This window comes from Abramis brama (genome assembly GCF_963993115.1).
Source record: "Abramis brama genome assembly, chromosome: 13".
Lineage (NCBI taxonomy): Eukaryota > Metazoa > Chordata > Actinopteri > Cypriniformes > Leuciscidae > Abramis > Abramis brama.
In genome coordinates this window covers 24,296,551-24,316,416 of record NC_139975.1, presented here as the reverse complement: position 1 = coordinate 24,316,416, position 19,866 = coordinate 24,296,551, and the positions used below count along the sequence as shown (strand labels likewise).

Sequence of the window (19,866 nt, the reverse complement as noted above, 5' to 3'; positions counted from 1 at the left end):
CGACTGGTAATCCTTATTCCTTAAATATGAACAAATAAACCACTTATGAATAAATAAAAATGTAATTTATTTAATTGGCCTCAAATATAGTGTGTGGACTGATGATATGGTACACTAAGCAAGTTTATTTTAGTTTAACCCCAAAAAAGTTGGGGACATTTTGTAAAATCTGTGATTTGATTATTCTCTTTAACTGGCAAAAGAACAAAGAAAATATTTTTTAAAAATTTCACTGACCAACTTAAGTGTATTTTGTAAATATAATTTTTTTTTGATTTTGATGGCTGCAGTATTCTGTTAAATGCTTTTTTCATTTTATTAGTAAGTATTAGTTACTTGAACGGTCAAATTCACACAAAAATGATGTCAACATGCCCATCTTGGTGAGTATCCTAGCAGACAGTCATTTATGTCTTAAAGGGGACATACCATGAAAATCTATTTTTTCCGTGTATAAGTGCTATAATCGTGTCTCCGGAGCATCTACCAACCCAGAAAATGTGAAAAGTGACAACCCAGTAACTTTGTTTTGGTAAGCCTTTCTCTGCAAGCATGTCAAATCATAAGCCAATCAGATTCCGTTCCCCATCTGACATAGGAAGGGGATATTATAATATTACCGCCCCTTAATCTGTAAATTTCCACCCGCTGAGCGACAACAATGTAACCAGTTGTAACGCAATGGCAAAAGTTCGAGCAAAGCATGAAAACTGTTCTGTCATAGGCTGCACAGTCTAGCACAGAACACTATTTGACCAAAAAATGTAACAGCTGTTTTATAAAGACCTCAGGGAACTTAGTGAACTTGTGTAATGCAGTGCATGCAAGTCAATAAGATTAATCAATGTAACTCCACAACTAGACATAAATGTATCCACTAACCATTCAGAAACGTCCAGGTGCAGTCTAAAAGTTGCAACCTCTTCCTGAGTCTCTCCATAAGGCTGCACTCCGCTACTGTTATTTCTGAAATTGGACTGAAATTTGCGTGTCTTGTCACTGAAGCTCGTGTAAAAGATCGTCTTCTGAATGGAGGCGGGGAGCAGCAGCTCATTTGCATTTAAAGGGACACACAAAAACGGAGCGTTTTTGCTCACACCCAAAAAGGGGCAACTTTGACAAGCTATAATAAATGATCTGGGGGTATTTTGAGCTGAAATTTCACAGACACATGGGGACACCATAGAAATATATTACATCTTGTGAAAAGGGGCATATGTCACCTTTAAGTGAATGTAAACAGTAGAGAAAGACAAAGCATGTGTACAGTATCAGTTTATTGAATCAGTGCAGTATGTCTTTAAGTGACAACATTTTATTTAATGTTGATCAAACAACAAAATATAAGGAAATACTCACTGCTCTTGACTGAATCGCCTTTTGTTACTTTAATAAGGATTAATCTTTAATTTATACAGTGATATATGCAATGATATTTTACATTTGATTACTTTATTCAATTTCTGTACCTTAAAGCTGCTGTCCGTAGTTTTTCCTCTTTGTCGCCATCTCTGTTCGAAATGTGCCAGTCAGTCACCGTGCCGGTGTGGAAACTGTCATTCGGATTCACAGATTCTACTTTTTGGAATTTTCCCCAGAAAATGTCATCTGAACAAGTAACATCCACTTTTGTTCTGACCAACTAAGGGGAAAAAAGAATTGCAGTAAATTGCGCTGATTAAATCTAACGATCGCTTATCATATCACATCAAACCGTGCAAATTATACTTTGTTCTCAAATTGTTAATGTAAACAACATCAGCATTGCGTGACTACATTTAATGTGTATTAGGTTTCCAGGTTTCCAGGTTCAGTTTCCATTTCTGTGCAGTATTAATTTCTAATTGTCATACCAACAAATTAATGTTCCTTAGAACGGGTTCTCTTTGAAATACAAACACATGTATCTGTAATCAGATGCATATTTAAAACTGGAATATAATCTAATTTTTACCTTTCAAAAGCCCTTCCGATATTATCTTTGTTTTCGCATGGGCCCGGTTGCAGTCTCTTTTTTTCTATAGCCACTCCGAAGTCCGAAGTCTTTTGCATTTTACAACGGGGGAATCTCCAGTTGTCTCTGGTGATTGTCGTTTGAACCTTTCTGGATCCGCCATCAAATTGATACGTTTAATTATATCAAGTGCTGTGAGAAAAGGCTATAAATCTCCACCTCCAACATCCTCACACACAATATAGCCCACTAGCTGAGACTCCTTCTTTATGTGGACAGATGTGATGACGTAATGACGCAAAGACATGCTCAAATTTCCCGCAGAAATCCACCAGTACCACTGGAATTAAAAACATTATTACAAGCTTACCTTTTTGAATCGAGTTAAGGCAAGCAGATAGTTTTGAACACTGGCTGGCTGGTAATGTACTTGCTCAAAAATGTATTTTGGATCATTTTTAACCCAAAAAAGTTACGGACTGCAGTTTTAAAACTGTACTGTTAGACCTACCTGAAAAAGTAATATTAGTTTTAGTAATTTTTTGTCATTTCATATTGCTACATTTCAAATTTTCATACACGTTTTATCAGCTAGTATTAATATTGTAGGCTATTGCAAAATAATGAACTGAGCAAAAATAACAGTGATTCACAATGGTTGGGAAATCAGATGCACCCTCCAGAGACAAATATTAGAGGACACAAAAGATTACACTAGAAACTAGAAGTGTTTATTACTGTTTGGCACTGACTATGGCAGACAACGACAGGCTCAACTATCTGTGTTGTATTTAGGAATAAGGTTATTGTCTCCCTTTAGCCATTCTAAAGACAAGGGCGTACAAAAGTTCAAAGGTGTACCTTTAGTTCAGCAGTTTGGCAAACTCACTTTTGGAAACTCTTTTAATTGGTTATATAACAATAATCTTTGCACTGAAATAAATACACCCATGGCATGGACTGTGTTCAAAACATAGTGAGCTGCCTACTTAGGCTGCTGAGCTGAGTCTGCTCAAAGCACGTCTATGACTGAATGCTGTCTAGGTAGGAAGCAGACCAGGTTTTGAGACAGAGACAGGAGAGGCTGACTCGAAACCCGACTGCGCATGAGCAGTCGCCATTGTTTGGGCTATAGATTAGCCTAGTGCTGTCTATCTGGATTCATACGAACATATTTAAATTAAGGAACAGTACAATTTTGATATTAAGTAAAAGGTACGTTAAACTAGTAATCTTTGCTACTGTATGACTGATTAAGTCAACAGATCGACGCAGAAGAATGACAGCTCAGAGGAGTGGATATCAGCAGGTAATACATGATCAGCATAATTTGTTTGGTTTTTAGAGCGAGTTTTTTTCTTCTGTAAACTAGGTTGATGGTTTTATGGACGTATATCGAGTCGAATCGGTTGTGATAATAATTTCTCAGACTCTGAATTGTAACTTAATCTTTTCCGAAGAGAGATGGTAATCCCAGTTCGACTAACGTTAATTAGCTGGTTAGCCGCTCCTTCTGCGGCCTTCGTTTACACAAACAACAAACCGGAAAACGAGGAGTTTTAGATGATTAAGAATAGAATATTCATACAATATAGTGGGTACTTTATTGCGATTTATCAATTTTTAAGGTTGCCATTCTGATCAAGTGTTATAGCGAGCAGCTATATTTAATTTCATGTTACAATAGTGTTAAAGTTCATGACATACAAAAGACCGAGGTGACCCTATTTATTAAATCTAAATCATTTGGTGACATTTATTTTCATATTTTACCTATTTTTCTATTATATTATATTATATTATATTATATTATATTATATGACTCGTATAATATAAAAGTATTAGGCCTACGTACAATATTAAATTTTAAAATATAATATGAGAGACTTAACACCTGGACTACAAAAGAGTACAAAACTAGAGGAAAATATTTGTATAATAAACAGCTGGTGAAATAACCTTTGTGGAAAAAATGTCCATGTAAATATATAAAATATGTTTTTTTGTTTTTTTTTCAGATATACAATGTATTATATATCATAATCTTTTGATATAATTTTATAAAAACAAAAAAATTGAATTTTATATATATATATATATATATATTTGTACTGTCAATCTTTTAAAAAAAAAACTAATCACACATTTTTCTGTAATTAATCACATCTAGCATTAAAGTTTTTAATATATTTTTATATTGTAATAATTTCACATAAACTCCAAATTAATGTAGAAACAACATAACGACAATAGTCTACAGGGCTCTAGACTAACATTTGACAGCAGTAGCACCAGTGCCACCAAGTTCTACAGATGGTGGCGCTAGCACCTGATTTGGTAGCGCTGGGGGGGATTTTTAATCATAAAGTTAATTTAAAGCTGCAGTCCATAACTTTTTTGTGTGTGTTTGAAATTTACAACATTTATATAATAAGTGAGTACATCATGAATCCATTTTCCAAACCATGTTTTTGTCTTATCCTGAATCACTTACACCTATAATACTGAACTGACCGACAGCTTCACTGATTATAAAAGGAGTGCTCTTTACTTGCTTTGTAATTCAAGTCACAATTTTAAGAAAAGTTTTTATTTATCATGAGACTTTGTGACTTCCTACTTTTCTATATATTAGGGAGTGAAAATGTCTAACAAGTCAATTTGTGTTCCTCAAAGTGTTCCTCTGTAAAGTGTTCCTCTTGTAATTTCACGTCTTTGTTTAAAATAAAGGTGTCTGTTTGCCACAAAGTGTTAGTTTTCCTACATCTTTAAGCTTTTAGTTTTACAAGTAATCAATTAAAAATAACACTAAAATTTGATAATATTTAGAGCTTTGAAGTGTTGGAAAAGGTGTGAAGCACTTGAAAGCCCTTGTAAAGTGCATGAATTTCAGTCTCAAAAGGTTGTACGAACAACAGATACGTCTATCTGCTTTCAAATGCTCCATATGACAGACGGTATGTGTAAGCGCTCGGTGAAGAGCGTCATATTTACAACATGTTTTTGAAGCACAGATCATTGTAGCCAATTACAGACATATCCGATGAGCGTGTGAGCACAATGGGCAATCAGAGTTGTTTACGATTGCGCTCAAAGCGTCACATTTTTTAAATTTGAGTACCGACTTGATAACGAATATCCATGGTGAATTTTAGTGATTGAAAAGTTTTCTATAACTTGTTCATGCACAATGTTTCTCCTGGTTTCCACATCAGCACTGTTTGATTATCCTTAATGACAGACAGCAGGGCCCTATCTTGCACCCAGCGCAATTGACTTTGTACACCGACGCATGTATCATTCCTATTTTGCACCCGACGCACAGCGGACTTTTCCCTCCACAGACGCACGTCAGTAAATTAGGGAATGAACTTGCGTTCCTGGGGGCGGTTCAGCGAAGAGGGGAGGCGTGTTCCGGCGCAAACGTTCCCTGATGCTATTTTGCAGTTCCAGAAAACAATTCCGCCACAGACCAGGAAAAACCTAGTCTAAAGTCAGTGGCGCGTTATTCAGATGCTATTTTAAGGGCACATGCTTGGCCATAATGTAGCGTGTGCACAACGCGCATACATTGCTTCTCTCATCTACACAGACACAGCAGTTGCCATTTTTGCAAACCATACATAATTACAAGGAAAAATATTCCACAAGAGGGAAATCATTGTTGTGTCCATGAAGATGTGAAAAAAATAGGCATAAATCTAGATTACACATTTACCCAAATTATTATACGCCTGTTTAACTGAAGCTAATTTGGGCAGGTTTCTCCCATCCCCATACAATGTCACTTCTCTGTGTTTTACGGCCCTGGCGAGAACGTCGGTCTCCTCGGCTGTGAACCGCTCCTGGCGTGCGCCTGGCAAATCTGCCGTTATAATAGCAATCCGCCATGGAACAAACGCACCTGCTCTTAAAGGGAATGTGAGATGATGCTCTGATTGGTTTATTTCACGTTACGCCCAAACCACACCTATGAGTAATGAAGCTACTTCAGACCAACCCATTTTAGATTTGCGTCGGCCGCAAGTTTAATTTATCCCGCCGGTATAATAGCAACAGTGCCCGAGATCCGCCCACAAAGTTACTTGCGTTTTGCGTTTGATACTTGCGTTTCAGATCGTTAAAATAGCGCCCTTTAAGTCATTATTGTGTTAAATGAGAAACGAATCGAATAGACCTTACGAAAAATTAGCTTTAGAAAGAAATATTTTATTTGGTTCAACAAATTCCTACAGGTTTAAAACGACATGAGGGTGAGTAAATGTAAATAAACAGAATTTTCATTTTTGGGTGAACTATCCCCAAAATATGAAATAATTTTTTAATGAAGTGATACTCTAAATGAGAAACTAAAACTACCAGTAGGTGGCGGTAAATGAGTAAAGGTGCGTTCACACGCCATGTTGAAATTACCATAATTTCAAGGTTTCAACTTGTAAAAAGCGTTCACATCCTTGTAGAGCTCGTAATTAAAATAACTTTTCTGAGAGCTCTTAAATCACGTTAAATTTACATGTTGTGCGTTAAATCATTTTATTTGCATTCTTTTTCCATAACTAATTAATTAAATTAACACATTAAATCGACAGCCCTAATATATATATTATTTCATTTTTAATATTATTGTTTGTTTGGTATTAAACTGCTACATTCGTATTATATTAAAATGAATGTTGATATAATATAATATCCTTTCCAAACATCACCAGCTTGTTTTTCATTTGTTCTGTAGTTGAATAATGAGGAGGAGTCAGGGGAGGTGGTTCAACCGGCCGCTGATGCACCTCCACCGTACAGCAGCATTGCAGCCAGTAACGCAGGTAACAGAAGTGTGTAAATGTAGCCACTGCCTGTCCTGACGGGCCAGAAATAACTTGTGTCGTTATTCATAACCTTCTAACTCTATGTCTGATTCATTTGTTTCTTGTAGCTTTTTTTGAGTACAAAGAGGATGACGTGTTCCCTAAACCCCCCTCATACAATGTTGCCACATCACTCCCATCATACGATGAGGCCGAGAGGAGCAAAGCAGAGTCCACTGTTCCTCTAGTCACTGACCGGGTGAGGCTTTGTGATTATTTTAGGGGTAATTACAGGTTTAAAAAAAACACTTTTGACACATCTTTACTTGTACATCCACTACAGGATGAGGACTTCATTGCCAGGGAGAGCTTTGACGATACGGATCAACTGCGGGTTGGCAATGATGGGATATTCATGCTTACGTTTTTCAGTAAGAGTGCACAATACTCACTGTAGATATGTATATGCAGATGGAACATTAGACCGCTCTAGACACGTTGATGCATCCACCATCTTGGTCTTGGAACGGTCAACATTTCATATGCTGGTGTCACTGTTTTTTACGATGCCACAACATTGCACAGCCTCTGGTTGTATTACTTGTTTTTAAACTATGGTAACTTGTGTGTTAACTAATTTCCTTGTCTTTCATCTGCTGAAGTCTATTGCCGATATAGATATTAATAATGCGTATAACTACACAAAGGGCTGCCAACTCTCACGCATTCGACACTTTTCACACGCTCTCTACCTACACATTCATTTTCTCACGCAGAGAAAAATCACCAAGCAAAGAGGACACTGACACCGACAGACAAGACAGAGCTGGTTAATTTTGATATGAAATAAATTCTCAGCTCTCAGATTCTGTCAATTTTATTACGAAATTTAAACAATAAATATAGTTTTGGCGCTTGTAAATGTGACATGACAGATCGCTGTAGCGCCTCAGTTCAAGCGGCACGTGAACCGATCTCTTACTCTTTATACTAGTTAATAGTAAATAAACACAAATAGGCACAGTGAGGAAAATAAGTATTTGAACACCCTGCTATTTTGCAAGTTCTCCCACTTGGAAATCATGGAGGGGTCTGAAATTGTCATCGTAGGTGCATGTCCACTGTGAGAGACATAATCAAAAAAAGAAATCCAGAAATCACAATATATGATTTTAACTATTTATTTGTATAATACAGCTGCAAATAAGTATTTGAACACCTGTCTATCAGCTAGAATTCTGACCCTCAAAGACCTGTTAGTCTGCCTTTAAAATGTCCACCTCCACTCCATTTATTATCCTAAATTAGATGCACCTGTTTGAGGTCGTTAGCTGCATAAAGACACCTGTCCACCCCATACAATCAGTAAGAATCCAACTACTAACATGGCCAAGACCAAAGAGCAGTCCAAAGACACTAGAGACAAAATTGTACACCTCCACAAGGCTGGGGAAAGGGCTACGGGGAAATTGCCAAGCAGCTTGGTGAAAAAAGGTCCACTGTTGGAGCAATCATTAGAAAACGGAAGAAGCTAAACATGACTGTCCATCTCCCTCGGACTGGGGCTCCATGCAAGATCTCACCTCGTGGGGTCTCAATGATCCTAAGAAAGGTGAGAAATCAGCCCAGAACTACACGGGAGGAGCTGGTCAATGACCTGAAAAGAGCTGGGACCACCGTTTCCAAGGTTACTGTTGGTAATACACTAAGACGTCATGGTTTGAAATCATGCATGGCACGGAAGGTTCCCCTGCTTAAACCAGCACATGTCAAGGCCCGTCTTAAGTTTGCCAATGACCATTTGGATGATCCAGAGGAGTCATGGGAGAAAGTCATGTGGTCAGATGAGACCAAAATAGAACTTTTTGGTCATAATTCCACTAAACGTGTTTGGAGGAAGAAGAATGATGAGTACCATGTTTCTCAGTGACAGCCCAGAAACCTGACTGATCTAGAGAAGATCTGTGTGGAGGAGTGGGCCAAAATCCCTCCTGCAGTGTGTGCAAACCTGGTGAAAAACTACAGGAAACGTTTGACCTCTGTAATTGCAAACAAAGGCTACTGTACCAAATATTAACATTGATTTTCTCAGGTGTTCAAATACTTATTTGCAGCTGTATCATACAAATAAATAGTTAAAAAATCATACATTGTGATTTCTGGATTTTCTTTTTTAGATTATGTCTCTCACAGTGGACATGCACCTACGATGACAATTTCAGACCCCTCCATGATTTCTAAGTGGGAGAACTTGCAAAATAGCAGGGTGTTCAAATACTTATTTTCCTCACTGTATGTTGAAAGATACAGTACAACTTACCGAAATGTTTATGCTCATGCATAATATCGATCAATCAGTGTTTTTCAACCGCGGAAAGAGGTCAATAAAACAGCTTACACATAACGTTACATTTACCTCAGGAAAGCCATTTAATGACCATAGAATGTTAGTTGGCTAGAAAAAATATCTATAGAGAGGAGTATTTTGCTAAATATGTGCACTATATATTTATTATATTTTTACTTGTATCATTAAAATATTATAACTTTGTTATTATTATAGAAAACCCATTATATTTTCTTGAGAAAAATTAACATGCATCTACTGTACCTAATATTTATCCAAATGAATCGATGTTGAATCAAGATTGGAATCAAATCACAAGAATTGAATTGAATTGAAATGCACTTATAAAAACAGTAGCCTACCAATTATTGTACCATGTAAACATTGTAACATGTTGTCACTAAACTTAATAAAATTCTGTTTAGTTACCAAATGTTTTGACAATCACAATTCACAAACCCTCCTTCCATAATTCTCACTCCAAAGTATACTCAAAAGTTGGCAGCCCTACACAGCCCTGAACTCGTTCTTCTACTATGAATTAAATTGAAATCCGAGTTTAAATCTGCATGGCTCCTCATTGATTATTTACAGACGCCCTCATGAGAAACAATTATCGTCCGAATAGGACTGAGATACACTTTGATATTGTGAAATGTATGAATAAATGGACTAATTCAACATTTGGACACAGAAGTGCAGCAGATACATTAATAGCTGTTCATTTCTTTGCCCCATCAGTGGCATTCCTCTTCAACTGGATTGGCTTCTTCCTGTCCTTCTGTCTGACCACGTCTGCGGCCGGGCGGTATGGAGCCATCTCTGGGTTTGGACTGTCCCTGGTCAAATGGGTCCTGATTGTCAGGGTATGACAGGATACTATTGGCCGGTTTCACAGACAAGGCGTAAACTAGTCCCAGACTAAAATGCATGTTTGAGCTGTTTTAACTGAAAGCAACTTGCATGTCAGTGCCATTGTTTTGCCACAAGATGCACACCAGTAATGTTTTGTGTTTTCTAATACATGTTTATAAAAGCTACTTAAATGTCCTAATTGAACTAAGGCCTAATCCAGGCTTAATCTAAGCCCTGTTTGTGAAACCAGGCCTATATCATATAAATCTTACATATTCATTGCATCATAATGGTAACACTTTACAATAAGGTCTCATGTGTTAACATTAGTTAACACATTAGTTACTAACAATGAGCAATGTTTTTTTTATTGCGTTTATTATGTATTTTATATCGTGTTAATGTTAGTGAATAAAAATGTTCATGTTAGTGCACAGTGCATTAACTGTTAAAGAGGAGCTATTATGCTTTTTTTTAAGTTTTTTTTTTTTAAACTTTCTTTAGTGTGTAATATTGCTGTTTCAGTACGAAAAAGCTCTGCAAAGTTACACAGCACTTGCGAGAATGAACAGGTCACAGTATTCTTTATTTAAATAATTCCTCCCAAGGCACATGCAAAATAAAGGTGGTGATGCCTGGTTGAGTTGCGTTAGTAGTGTGTTGTAACGCACCGTTATGGTAAGAGGCGTGACATTTCTGAAACGCGCTCAAAGTGGTTGACCAATCACAACACACTGGTCTAGCCAACCAATCAGAGCACATAGAGTTCAGATCTAAAGCAGGGATGCGAAGCTCAGAGTTTAGTCCCAACCGTCCTCCAACACCGCATACCTGTAGTTTCCAAATAAGCCTGAAGGACTTCGTTTAATTGGGGTTAAGCGCAGTAAAGCAGGTTGCATTGCTTCCAGTCTTTTGTATGTGCTTCGTTAAATATAGAGCTGTTTTACTTTTAAGATACCTTCAAAAGAGCGAGAAAAGATGAGCATAAAACATTGCATATGCAGATTGATAACTAAATGTTTTTTATTTTTCTTCTTCTCACTAACATTTAGATATCAAATATAATGGCAACAGTAAATTGAACTAGCTAGGTTAGCTTCTTATCTTAAAAATCCATAGATATCGCCGTCAGTTTGTTCTGCTGTTAACACTTTCTCAGACGAGCAGATGCGATCAGACTAGTGTTCCTGTTTGTTCATGTGACGTTTAGCATTAAGCCTATAAGCCTGTCACCCTCCAGGAACTGAGTTTCCACCCCTAAACCGAGTGTTACTGACAGACTGGGAAGAGAGGTGCTGCAACAATGTGAAAAATAACATGAAGACCTATTTTTGTAGACCCCCAAAAACAAAATCAAGACAATTTTTTTGTTAATAGTGAATGTTGAGTATTGTTCATTGTTAGTTCATGTTAACTATAATGACAAATGGATCCTTATTGTAAAGTGTTACCATCATCACAAATCGTGGCAGTGGATTAATATTTAAAAATTATTTGTTTGTTGTATTAGTGTTTGTATTGCAATGTAACAGAGGATGAGCACTCAACCTTTTCTCTCTGTGATTAAACAGTTTTCTACCTACTTCCCTGGATATTTTGATGGCCAGTACTGGCTGTGGTGGGTTTTCCTGGTTGTAGGTGAGTGTATATTTGCACATTAGTGTATATAAATGAATATAAAATTGAATGCATCCTTACAACTAACATGTTATTTTGAATACACTCAGGATTCCTGCTGTTCTTCCGGGGATTTGTTAACTACTCCAGAGTTCGCAACATGGCAGATCATTCCATGTCCACCCTTCCTCGAACCCGCGTTCTTTTTATCTATTAGGTAAATCATAAGAAACTATTTACTGGCTTTAGATGGGTTTATGTGTAAGCATTGCATTAGGGGGAAACAAATTAAAAGACAACCTTTCTGTGATCTAAATGATTGTGGATATGATATTAACATGAAGATGAAGTATCTTCTCTTTCTGATTTTTGAGCATAGATTAAAAATCTCAGGATAATTGCGAAATGAACAAAACGGCAAAGTCAGAGAGCCACCCACAGCTTTTTTTGAATCTTCAGGACAACAAAGAAGAGTATATCTGCTTCAGACGCCCCTGCGTTTCTCAGTTGTTTGCGCAATGCAACTAATTACATTGGCATTTTTTACTAAAGGATTCAACCGTTTATCAGTGCTTATTTAAAGTCTAGACGTACAGTATGCATTCATTATGGAGTTTGAACTTGCTTACATTTGCATGTATTTGGCATTTCAAGTTCCAATTAGCAGTCATGCCATCAGAGAATCTGTTTTTGTCAAATTCCCAGTCACTGTTTGTTTCTGAGGGTTTTCTTTTAATTAGGGGGGTGGGGGGGGGGTTGTAATTTTACTTTGTGAGTAAATCTAGTATCTGAACTTTCTTTTGTGAACTAGAAAAAGAGTATGTATATACACTATACGAGAAGAGTGATATTAAACGTTATAAAGATGCACTTTTAAGATATAAACAGAACAACATGGAGGAACTGCCAGGTCCTTGTAAAGCCAAGAGCATATTAGGGCAAAGTTTATTCGAGATTATGTAAGCCCGTTTCAAATTACTGTCAAAAAAGGACCAAAATAGTCATTAAATAAAAGCTAAGCCTAGATTCATAGCAGTTCGATATAAACGGCAAACTGATTCAGCATTCAAGCACACCTGATTATGTAATGCGCTTAATCAATCAGTGATCTGGTGTGAATAATAGAATGTTTTATGATGCCAAATGTAGCAGTAGATGATTCATTGATCTTTGTTTTCATTGAAGACTTCAGTATGAGATAGTGCTTCACAATATGTTGTTTGTGATTTGTATGTTTTACACCTGTCAAGTAACTTTTAATAAATGTAACATCTATGGCAACGCAGATCACGTGGTGCATTTGTCAGTTATGTACACTATACCTTCACCAGTTTTGAATGTTTTAGAATGAAGTCTCTTATGCTCAACAAGGCTGCATTTATTTGATCAAAAATACAGTAAAAACAGTAATATTGTGGAATATTATTACATTTTAAAAGAACTGTTATCTATGGAAGCTTGTTTCCGCCATGGAATAAAAAAAGGTGGCTGAGATCTCACAATTGTGAGTTTATACCTCAATTCTAAGGGGAAAAAGATGTTCTCATAATTGGGGGATTATAACTTGCAATTCTGTCTTTCTTGAAATTATTGGATATAAGCTTGCAATTGCGAGGAAAAAAATTATTAAAGAATTTTAAAAAAGGGATAGTCGCAGTTACTTTTTTTTATTCCATGGTGGAAACAAGCTTCCATAGTTTTCTATTTGAATATATTTAAAATATATAATTTATTCGTGTGATGCAAAGATGAATTTTCAGCATCAATAATACAGTCTTCAGTGTCACATGATCCTTCAGAAATCATTCAATATACATTTTTCAGGATTATTTTGAAGAATAGAGTTCAAAAGAACATTTATTTGAAATAGATATCTTTTGTAAATGTTATTACTGTGTCATTTGATCAGTTGAATGCGTCCTAGCTGAATATAAGTATTAATTTCCTTTCTTTTTTTATCTAATTGGCTTTTGAACATTGTTATTTCTCACATACTGTTTAAACACTATCATTGCCATCATTTTTACATCCTCAGTTGAAGATGAATTGCATACTTTTACATATAAATATATTATTTTATATATAAATATAATAAATCAATTAAATATAAATCTATTATGTGTGTTAGTTAAGATCAACTATAAACCGTTCTTTGGGTGTCACTGTAAAAAATAATATCAATAAGTTATGACATGTTCATTGCTTTAACTCATTAAAATAAGTTAAGCAACTTTTTATTAGTCATGCAAGATTTAACTTTTTTTTTAAAGTCAGTTTAATGCAATTTAAGTTGAAATGACTTCAATTTTGAAGCACAATCAACTTGGATGTTTAAGGCAGCAACTTTTTACGGTATTGTCGTATCTAATTGTAGTAATGTTCACCATTCATTAATTAACAGTTATATCTACATAAATAAATATATATCCATGACTCGGCACAGCTCACAGATTTATTGTGTTTAACATGATCCAGAAGTTCAATGACACAGCACTATAATCGTGCTATTACTGCGTTGTTCAAAAAAAGAAAAAATATAACAAATGCGATCAGACACGTGTATATATGAATAAGAAAAAACATGAAATGGCAAAATTGAGATTGTTCTAACTAAAGAATCACTTCACAAATACAAAATAAAAATAAGTTACTATTACAGTAGTTTTATGTTGTTTTTTTGTCAGTGCATATTTGTGAATTTTAACATGTTTGCATCCAAGAGTTAGTAAACTTCTGTCTATATATAGTATATTATGCTGCTTTCACGCCATGTCATAATTACCGTAATTTTGTGACGTTCTACTCAGAGCTGTTCACGTCATCGGACTGGGAATTATGCGTTTCAACCTTTTACAGTCTATGGTTTCAACACTATCAACAGCTAAATAAATCTGCAGCGGTCACGGTACAAGTAGGAGCTCTCAGAAAACTCTCATTTTACAAGCTGTAATTACGAGGAAGCGAACACTTTTTACAAATGGAAATCTCATAATTACGGTAATTTCGACATGGCGTGAACGCACCTTTTCTGCCATAGTGAGTTAGAAGCGTTTTATGTGTTTATGTGATTACATTATCAGGTTTCAGGCCTCAGTCCTTTGCCTGGGCCACCTGTCGTGGGAGAAAGAAAATAGCTTTCTGCCCAATGTGTGTCCTTGGGCCACGTTTCATTTTTCCATTCTTTTTTATTCCGACATACCAGTTTTCACCGTGCTTTTGAGACTGATATGTGTTGTAGTGGTTTTCCTCCATCCTCTCCAAGAAAAAACTTTCATCCGTTACTAATGACTGCAGAGACAGAAAAGCACACATAATAGTCGTGCAAATGCTGATGCATGTCTTTGTATCAGAAAGGTTTCTTTATACTTACTGAAGCGTACAGCTTGCCATCTTCATTCATAGAGAGGTAAAGTCCTGCCTCTGTTCCTTCAATGACCACCACTCCTGGACTTGTTGCTTTTATGCGCAGTATGCCTTTAAAACCACACACACAGAAACATGTGGGAGGATTATTAAAAGGCAGATTCCAGAACAGTGTCCCACATACTGTATAAGCATCCCGTGATACAAGGAACAGAAGATCAAGGACAAATGTTTTCGAGGATGAAGTCAGATTATTAACAAGACTAGAACCATGTTTTATAGCAATTTACAGGTTTATGTACATGGATTAGCCTATGTAAAATAGAGATGTCTTTTTTATGTTCATGAACCACTGAAATGTGGCATTATTTATAGTATACAGTATGCCTCTCATTTAGAGGACACTCATACTCCCATATTTTTATTCAATAATATATTTTGTATTTAATATTTTGTGTTCTGAGGGAATTTAAAGTAATAAGTTATATAGCGTAATAAAATGTAATTTTGTGTCAAAAACATGGAAATAATTAGTTTTTATCATATTGTTTACTTTATTTATGTGCTTGGTCAGTGTCGTCGTGAGTTTAGGTTCTTTTGCTGTTATGTTGTAAGGACCTTTGAAATAACTGAAAGGGTTAGGTCACCCAAAAATGACATTTCTGTTATTAATTACTCACCCTCATGTCGATCCAAACCCGTCAGACCTTCGTTCATCTTCAGAACACAGATTAAGATATTTTTTTGATGAAATCCAAGCTTTCAGCAATTTAATTACCATTTTCAAGGCCCAGAAAGGTAGTAAAGACATCGATAAAAAAATCCATTTGACTACAGTGGTTCAACCTTAATTTTATGAAGCGATGAGAATACTTTTTGTGCGCAAACCCAAATAACTACTTTATTCAACAATTACTTAGACACAGTGCGGTGCTTCAAGGTTCAACGGCAGAACGCTGGTTCATTATTGGCCGACACATGTAAATGCGGTCAAGACCTGCCTGGAACTACTTTAGCCATGCCATATGATACTATATAAAGCCTATTTTAGCCTACTAATCATTGCAGCTCCTCTATTCCCATGCTGTCTGAATGAAACACTGATTTAATTTCTACAAAGCCCCTCCTTCTGAAAAGCTAAGAGTGCTCTGATTGGCCAGCTGACCCAGTGCGTTAATTGTGATTGGCCAAAAATCACTTCAAGCGTGTGTTGGAAATGTTACTTCAGCTTCTGAAGTATAAAAAAAAGTATTTGTAAACACACAGTTTTTATAACGTTGTCATTTTGTTGTATCAGTTCGAGTCATATTCTGAAAATGCGGACGACCAAGCCTATCGATCGGAACCAACATTAGAGGCACGACTTGAGCAGAATGTTTTACTGTGGTACAGTAAGCCTGCGTTGTACCAAAGACTATAGAGACTACACAGAGGCTACATGCGATTTTCTGAAATTTAAACTCGCGACTGACACCCATACCTGTCAAGTATCACGTTTTGGCCGGGAAAGTCCCGTATTTTACCCTTCTTTCCCGCCGTCCTCCCGTATTAGTATTTTCCCGTAAATCTCCCGTATTTTAACCTGCGTTATTAAAAAATAATAATACCCAGAGCCCGGGCAGAGTTAAAAAAAATATATACATTCCCAGTCTGAGCTCTGTCACTAGTCTCGCGATAACTGCCACCTGCAGTAGCCTACTACAGGTGCTGTAGGTGGCAGTTGTCGCGAGGTTAGTGTGTGAGGTCAGATGATGAGTGACAACGCGGAGAAAAAAAAGAAGAAAAAAAACAGAGACGGATGATGGACGCTATGACAGAGACGGAAGGCACTCCTGCCAAAAAAACAAAACCCTCATGTAAATACCGCGATCAGTGGGACAGCGAATTTACTTTTCTGAAGAGGAGCAGGGTGGGGGACAGTCACGCGTTTTGTAACTGCGACTTTAGCAGGGGGGGTCAGATAATTTTTCTGATATTGTGAAAAAATATAATTACAGTTACAATACAAGTCAACTCCTATTTTCACTGTAGGGACATTTTAATGTAAAGCGATTTCAGATACCCCTATTGTGGACCGTACCATTTTTAACCACCGTGGCTAGAAGCAACGGAGATAGAGAACAACTTCAACTTCTCGAGCAAGTGTCAATGCTGAATGACAAAACGCTAGTTTCATAAAGTATCATTCTTTTCAACATTCCTTATTTGTATATTCAAAAATATTTAAAATAATCTAATTTAATACAGTTATAATTTTTCAATGTAAATTATTTAATTTTATTGATAACAGCCTAGTGTCTAATTATTTTAATTGAATATATTTATCAAATTTAAGAATTTGAAATGAAACATGGAGCATACATTTAATAAAATTAGGGGAAAATGCCCTTTATAAAGGTACAAAAAATTATTCTGAGTGTTTTCAAACAGTGATGTAATGAAACATTGACAATTTAAGCTTGAAGGGAGTAAAGCCTCTGTTTAGGCTATTAAGGAAATGTAATTTTGCCAAAAGAAAAACTATTATTTTAAATAAATGTTAATTTTAAATCAGCCTATTTCAGTGTGATATGTTACCATATTATCATGCTTAACACTGAGAATTTTAATAATTGTAATGTGATGATCAGATGCAGATATCTAAATCAAAGAATATAGGTGGTTTGCGGGTGGATTATTTATTTTTAACAGTGGATTTGGGTGACTCAAAGTGCACCAGATTAATGAATTTATCTTTAAAATGTACAAATTTTTCTTCCGGGGGGGGGGGGGGGGCATGCCCCCGGACCCCCCTAGAGGTACCAAGCTCCACCAACAAAAAACTATGTGAAACACATTAGGCTATATGATGATCTACAAAAAAAAATACACATGTAATTATCTTATAATTAAAATACATTATTATGATTTTATCACCTCTGCCTCGTTTTAAGCCAGGAAAAACCCTGAAATAGGCAATAGGCTTCTTGTAAAGGTATTACTTTTACTAGTAATTAGAATGGTATTTCAGTGCACTTAACTTCTAAATTGTAGTTTACAAGTGGTTGACAAGTGGTGATTTTAGCTTTCTTGTACACCTGTCTTAAAATGTAAGGGATAGCCTACTGGAGCTTGGTTGGGGTGGTGGGACTGCTCGCGGTGGGTGCCGGAAAATTTCCCTTATTTTCAAATCCAAAACTTGACAGGTGTGCTGACACCTGTGGCCAAAAAACGGAACTGCTCTTCCTTTCTGCTCGCTCTCGTACGTGCACACTTCACAAGTCATCCGCTGCAAAGAAGTCAACATTATGTTTACAGAAGTAAGAAAAGTCAAATACATATATTGTTTGAGAAACTAAGTTTGTTTGCTGACTAGCGGTGGTGGCAGAGTGATCTGAAACGTTTAACATGAACGCGCTTGACGTCACATCCGCAGACAGCGCGCGAAAAATCCGACCCGACAGAAAATAGGAAAAATAGGATACAGGCTTATAGGTGCACCCACTGTGAGCTGACAAGGTGTCAGTATGCTCATCAGGAGATGTTTGAGTCATAAATGGTCAAATAAAAAGGCTATTGTTACGTTTATTTTGGGGAAAAAGTTGCATGTAGCCTCTTTAACTTAAAGGGACTTTGGTTGTACTAAGCTGTCCTCTGTAAATGCGCTGTGCACAAGCAAACGTTTGGGTTACTGCTCAGGGAGCTTTATAAATAAATAGCCTCTGATTCCTAATGTCATCCGGTTTTGCAAGGCCAAAGCACACGGCGTCTCCACGACAACACTGCAAGCCTTGACTTCTCTTTTTGTGTGTAACACTGTGACGTGGACGTTTGAGGAAATAATACCTGGACTTCAATCAAGCGTTTAGGCAGGTCTGGATCAGTGTTACTTTTAGATAGAATAAATCCATGTTTGGTAGACTATGAGCTTTGTAACTTTGCAGATCTTGTACATGCACAAACAAATATTACACACTAAAGAAAAAAGAAAACATTAGCACCAAATGACCCATCTAAGGACCATTTAACCTATAGCTATAAGTTAGTTCTGTTATTTAAAAAAAAAGGAAAAATATTTTTTTCTGGACAAAGCACAATAACAATATTGTCTAAAAGTAGCATGTTTAAATGAAATTAGCTGTATGATCATTCTTAATTAGGCATTATTAACATACTATGAATGTGTGTTTCCTACTTTATTATTCTTTTCTGTACTTTATTATTATCATTCAGTTGGGAATCTGATAGCGTATCCATCAGCACACACTGCGGCTCTTGTTTAGCAGCCATAAAACTGTTGTTTACTGAACTCCCGCAGAGAAACACGTTATCATAACGCTATTATAATGCCGCTGTGTGAAAGAGTCATGGCACAGACATGCAGCATTGCTACTCACTGTAGACGTTTTCCTCTCGAGCTCCAGCCACTGTCCCGTCCGCCAGGATCTGAAGGTGATATCCTCCATTCATACAGTACAGCCGCGCGAGCTTCTTATAGTCGGGCGGGTTGAATTTCACTGCAATATCGGCCTCGGTCATGCCTACTATTTAATGATCTATTCTGAGCTCGGCCCTGTTTGAAAACAGAAAATGACCGTGACTCAAACCTGGCGAGTTGCTTGCTTGCAGCTTTTCAGGGCAGCTGGCTCGGGACGTGCATACGATGGTCGAAAATGCTGTCTAGATAGGCAGCTCAGCAGGTTTGAGACACGGTTAATAATGCTGAAGCTGCAGGGGACGAGGAACGGTTTGTATTCATTAACCGGGACTTAAGACTTGCCTTGGCTGAGCCTGTTTCACATATCATTATAAAATCCCAGGGGGGAAAACACACACAAATTCACAATATATAGTGATTTTTTTTTTTTTTTATTGTTTTAGTAATGAATATTAAGAAGTTAGGGTTACTCCATTTAACCTCCATTTTCTTTTTAAAATGGCTTACTGCA

At 36.6% G+C, this 19,866-nt stretch overlaps 2 protein-coding genes across 3 annotated transcripts; one reads left to right on the top strand and one right to left on the bottom strand.

The window, feature by feature from the left end:
- The first annotated feature begins 3,030 nt into the window (after positions 1-3,030).
- On the top strand, positions 3,031-12,860 carry ndfip1 (Nedd4 family interacting protein 1). Of its 2 annotated transcripts, XM_084133302.1 has the most exons (7): positions 3,031-3,263; positions 6,687-6,774; positions 6,885-7,015; positions 7,100-7,187; positions 9,845-9,969; positions 11,530-11,596; positions 11,686-12,860. In XM_084133302.1, exons 1-7 carry the CDS (start codon positions 3,234-3,236, stop codon positions 11,790-11,792), a joined length of 636 nt encoding a protein of 211 aa, XP_083989428.1. In that variant the 5' UTR covers positions 3,031-3,233; the 3' UTR covers positions 11,793-12,860. The 2 variants fall into 2 exon arrangements, with proteins under 2 accessions (XP_083989428.1, XP_083989427.1); XM_084133301.1 differs by having other exon boundaries at positions 3,057-3,263; positions 6,885-7,187.
- A 1,150-nt stretch (positions 12,861-14,010) lies between these two features.
- fgf1a (fibroblast growth factor 1a) lies at positions 14,011-19,615 on the bottom strand. The gene is made up of 3 exons (XM_084133303.1): positions 19,315-19,615; positions 14,946-15,049; positions 14,011-14,863 (listed from the first exon to the last, which is right to left on the bottom strand). The coding sequence occupies exons 1-3, from the start codon at positions 19,454-19,456 to the stop codon at positions 14,666-14,668; spliced, it is 444 nt and encodes a 147-aa protein (XP_083989429.1). The 5' UTR covers positions 19,457-19,615; the 3' UTR covers positions 14,011-14,665.
- Between the last annotated feature and the right edge of the window lie 251 nt (positions 19,616-19,866).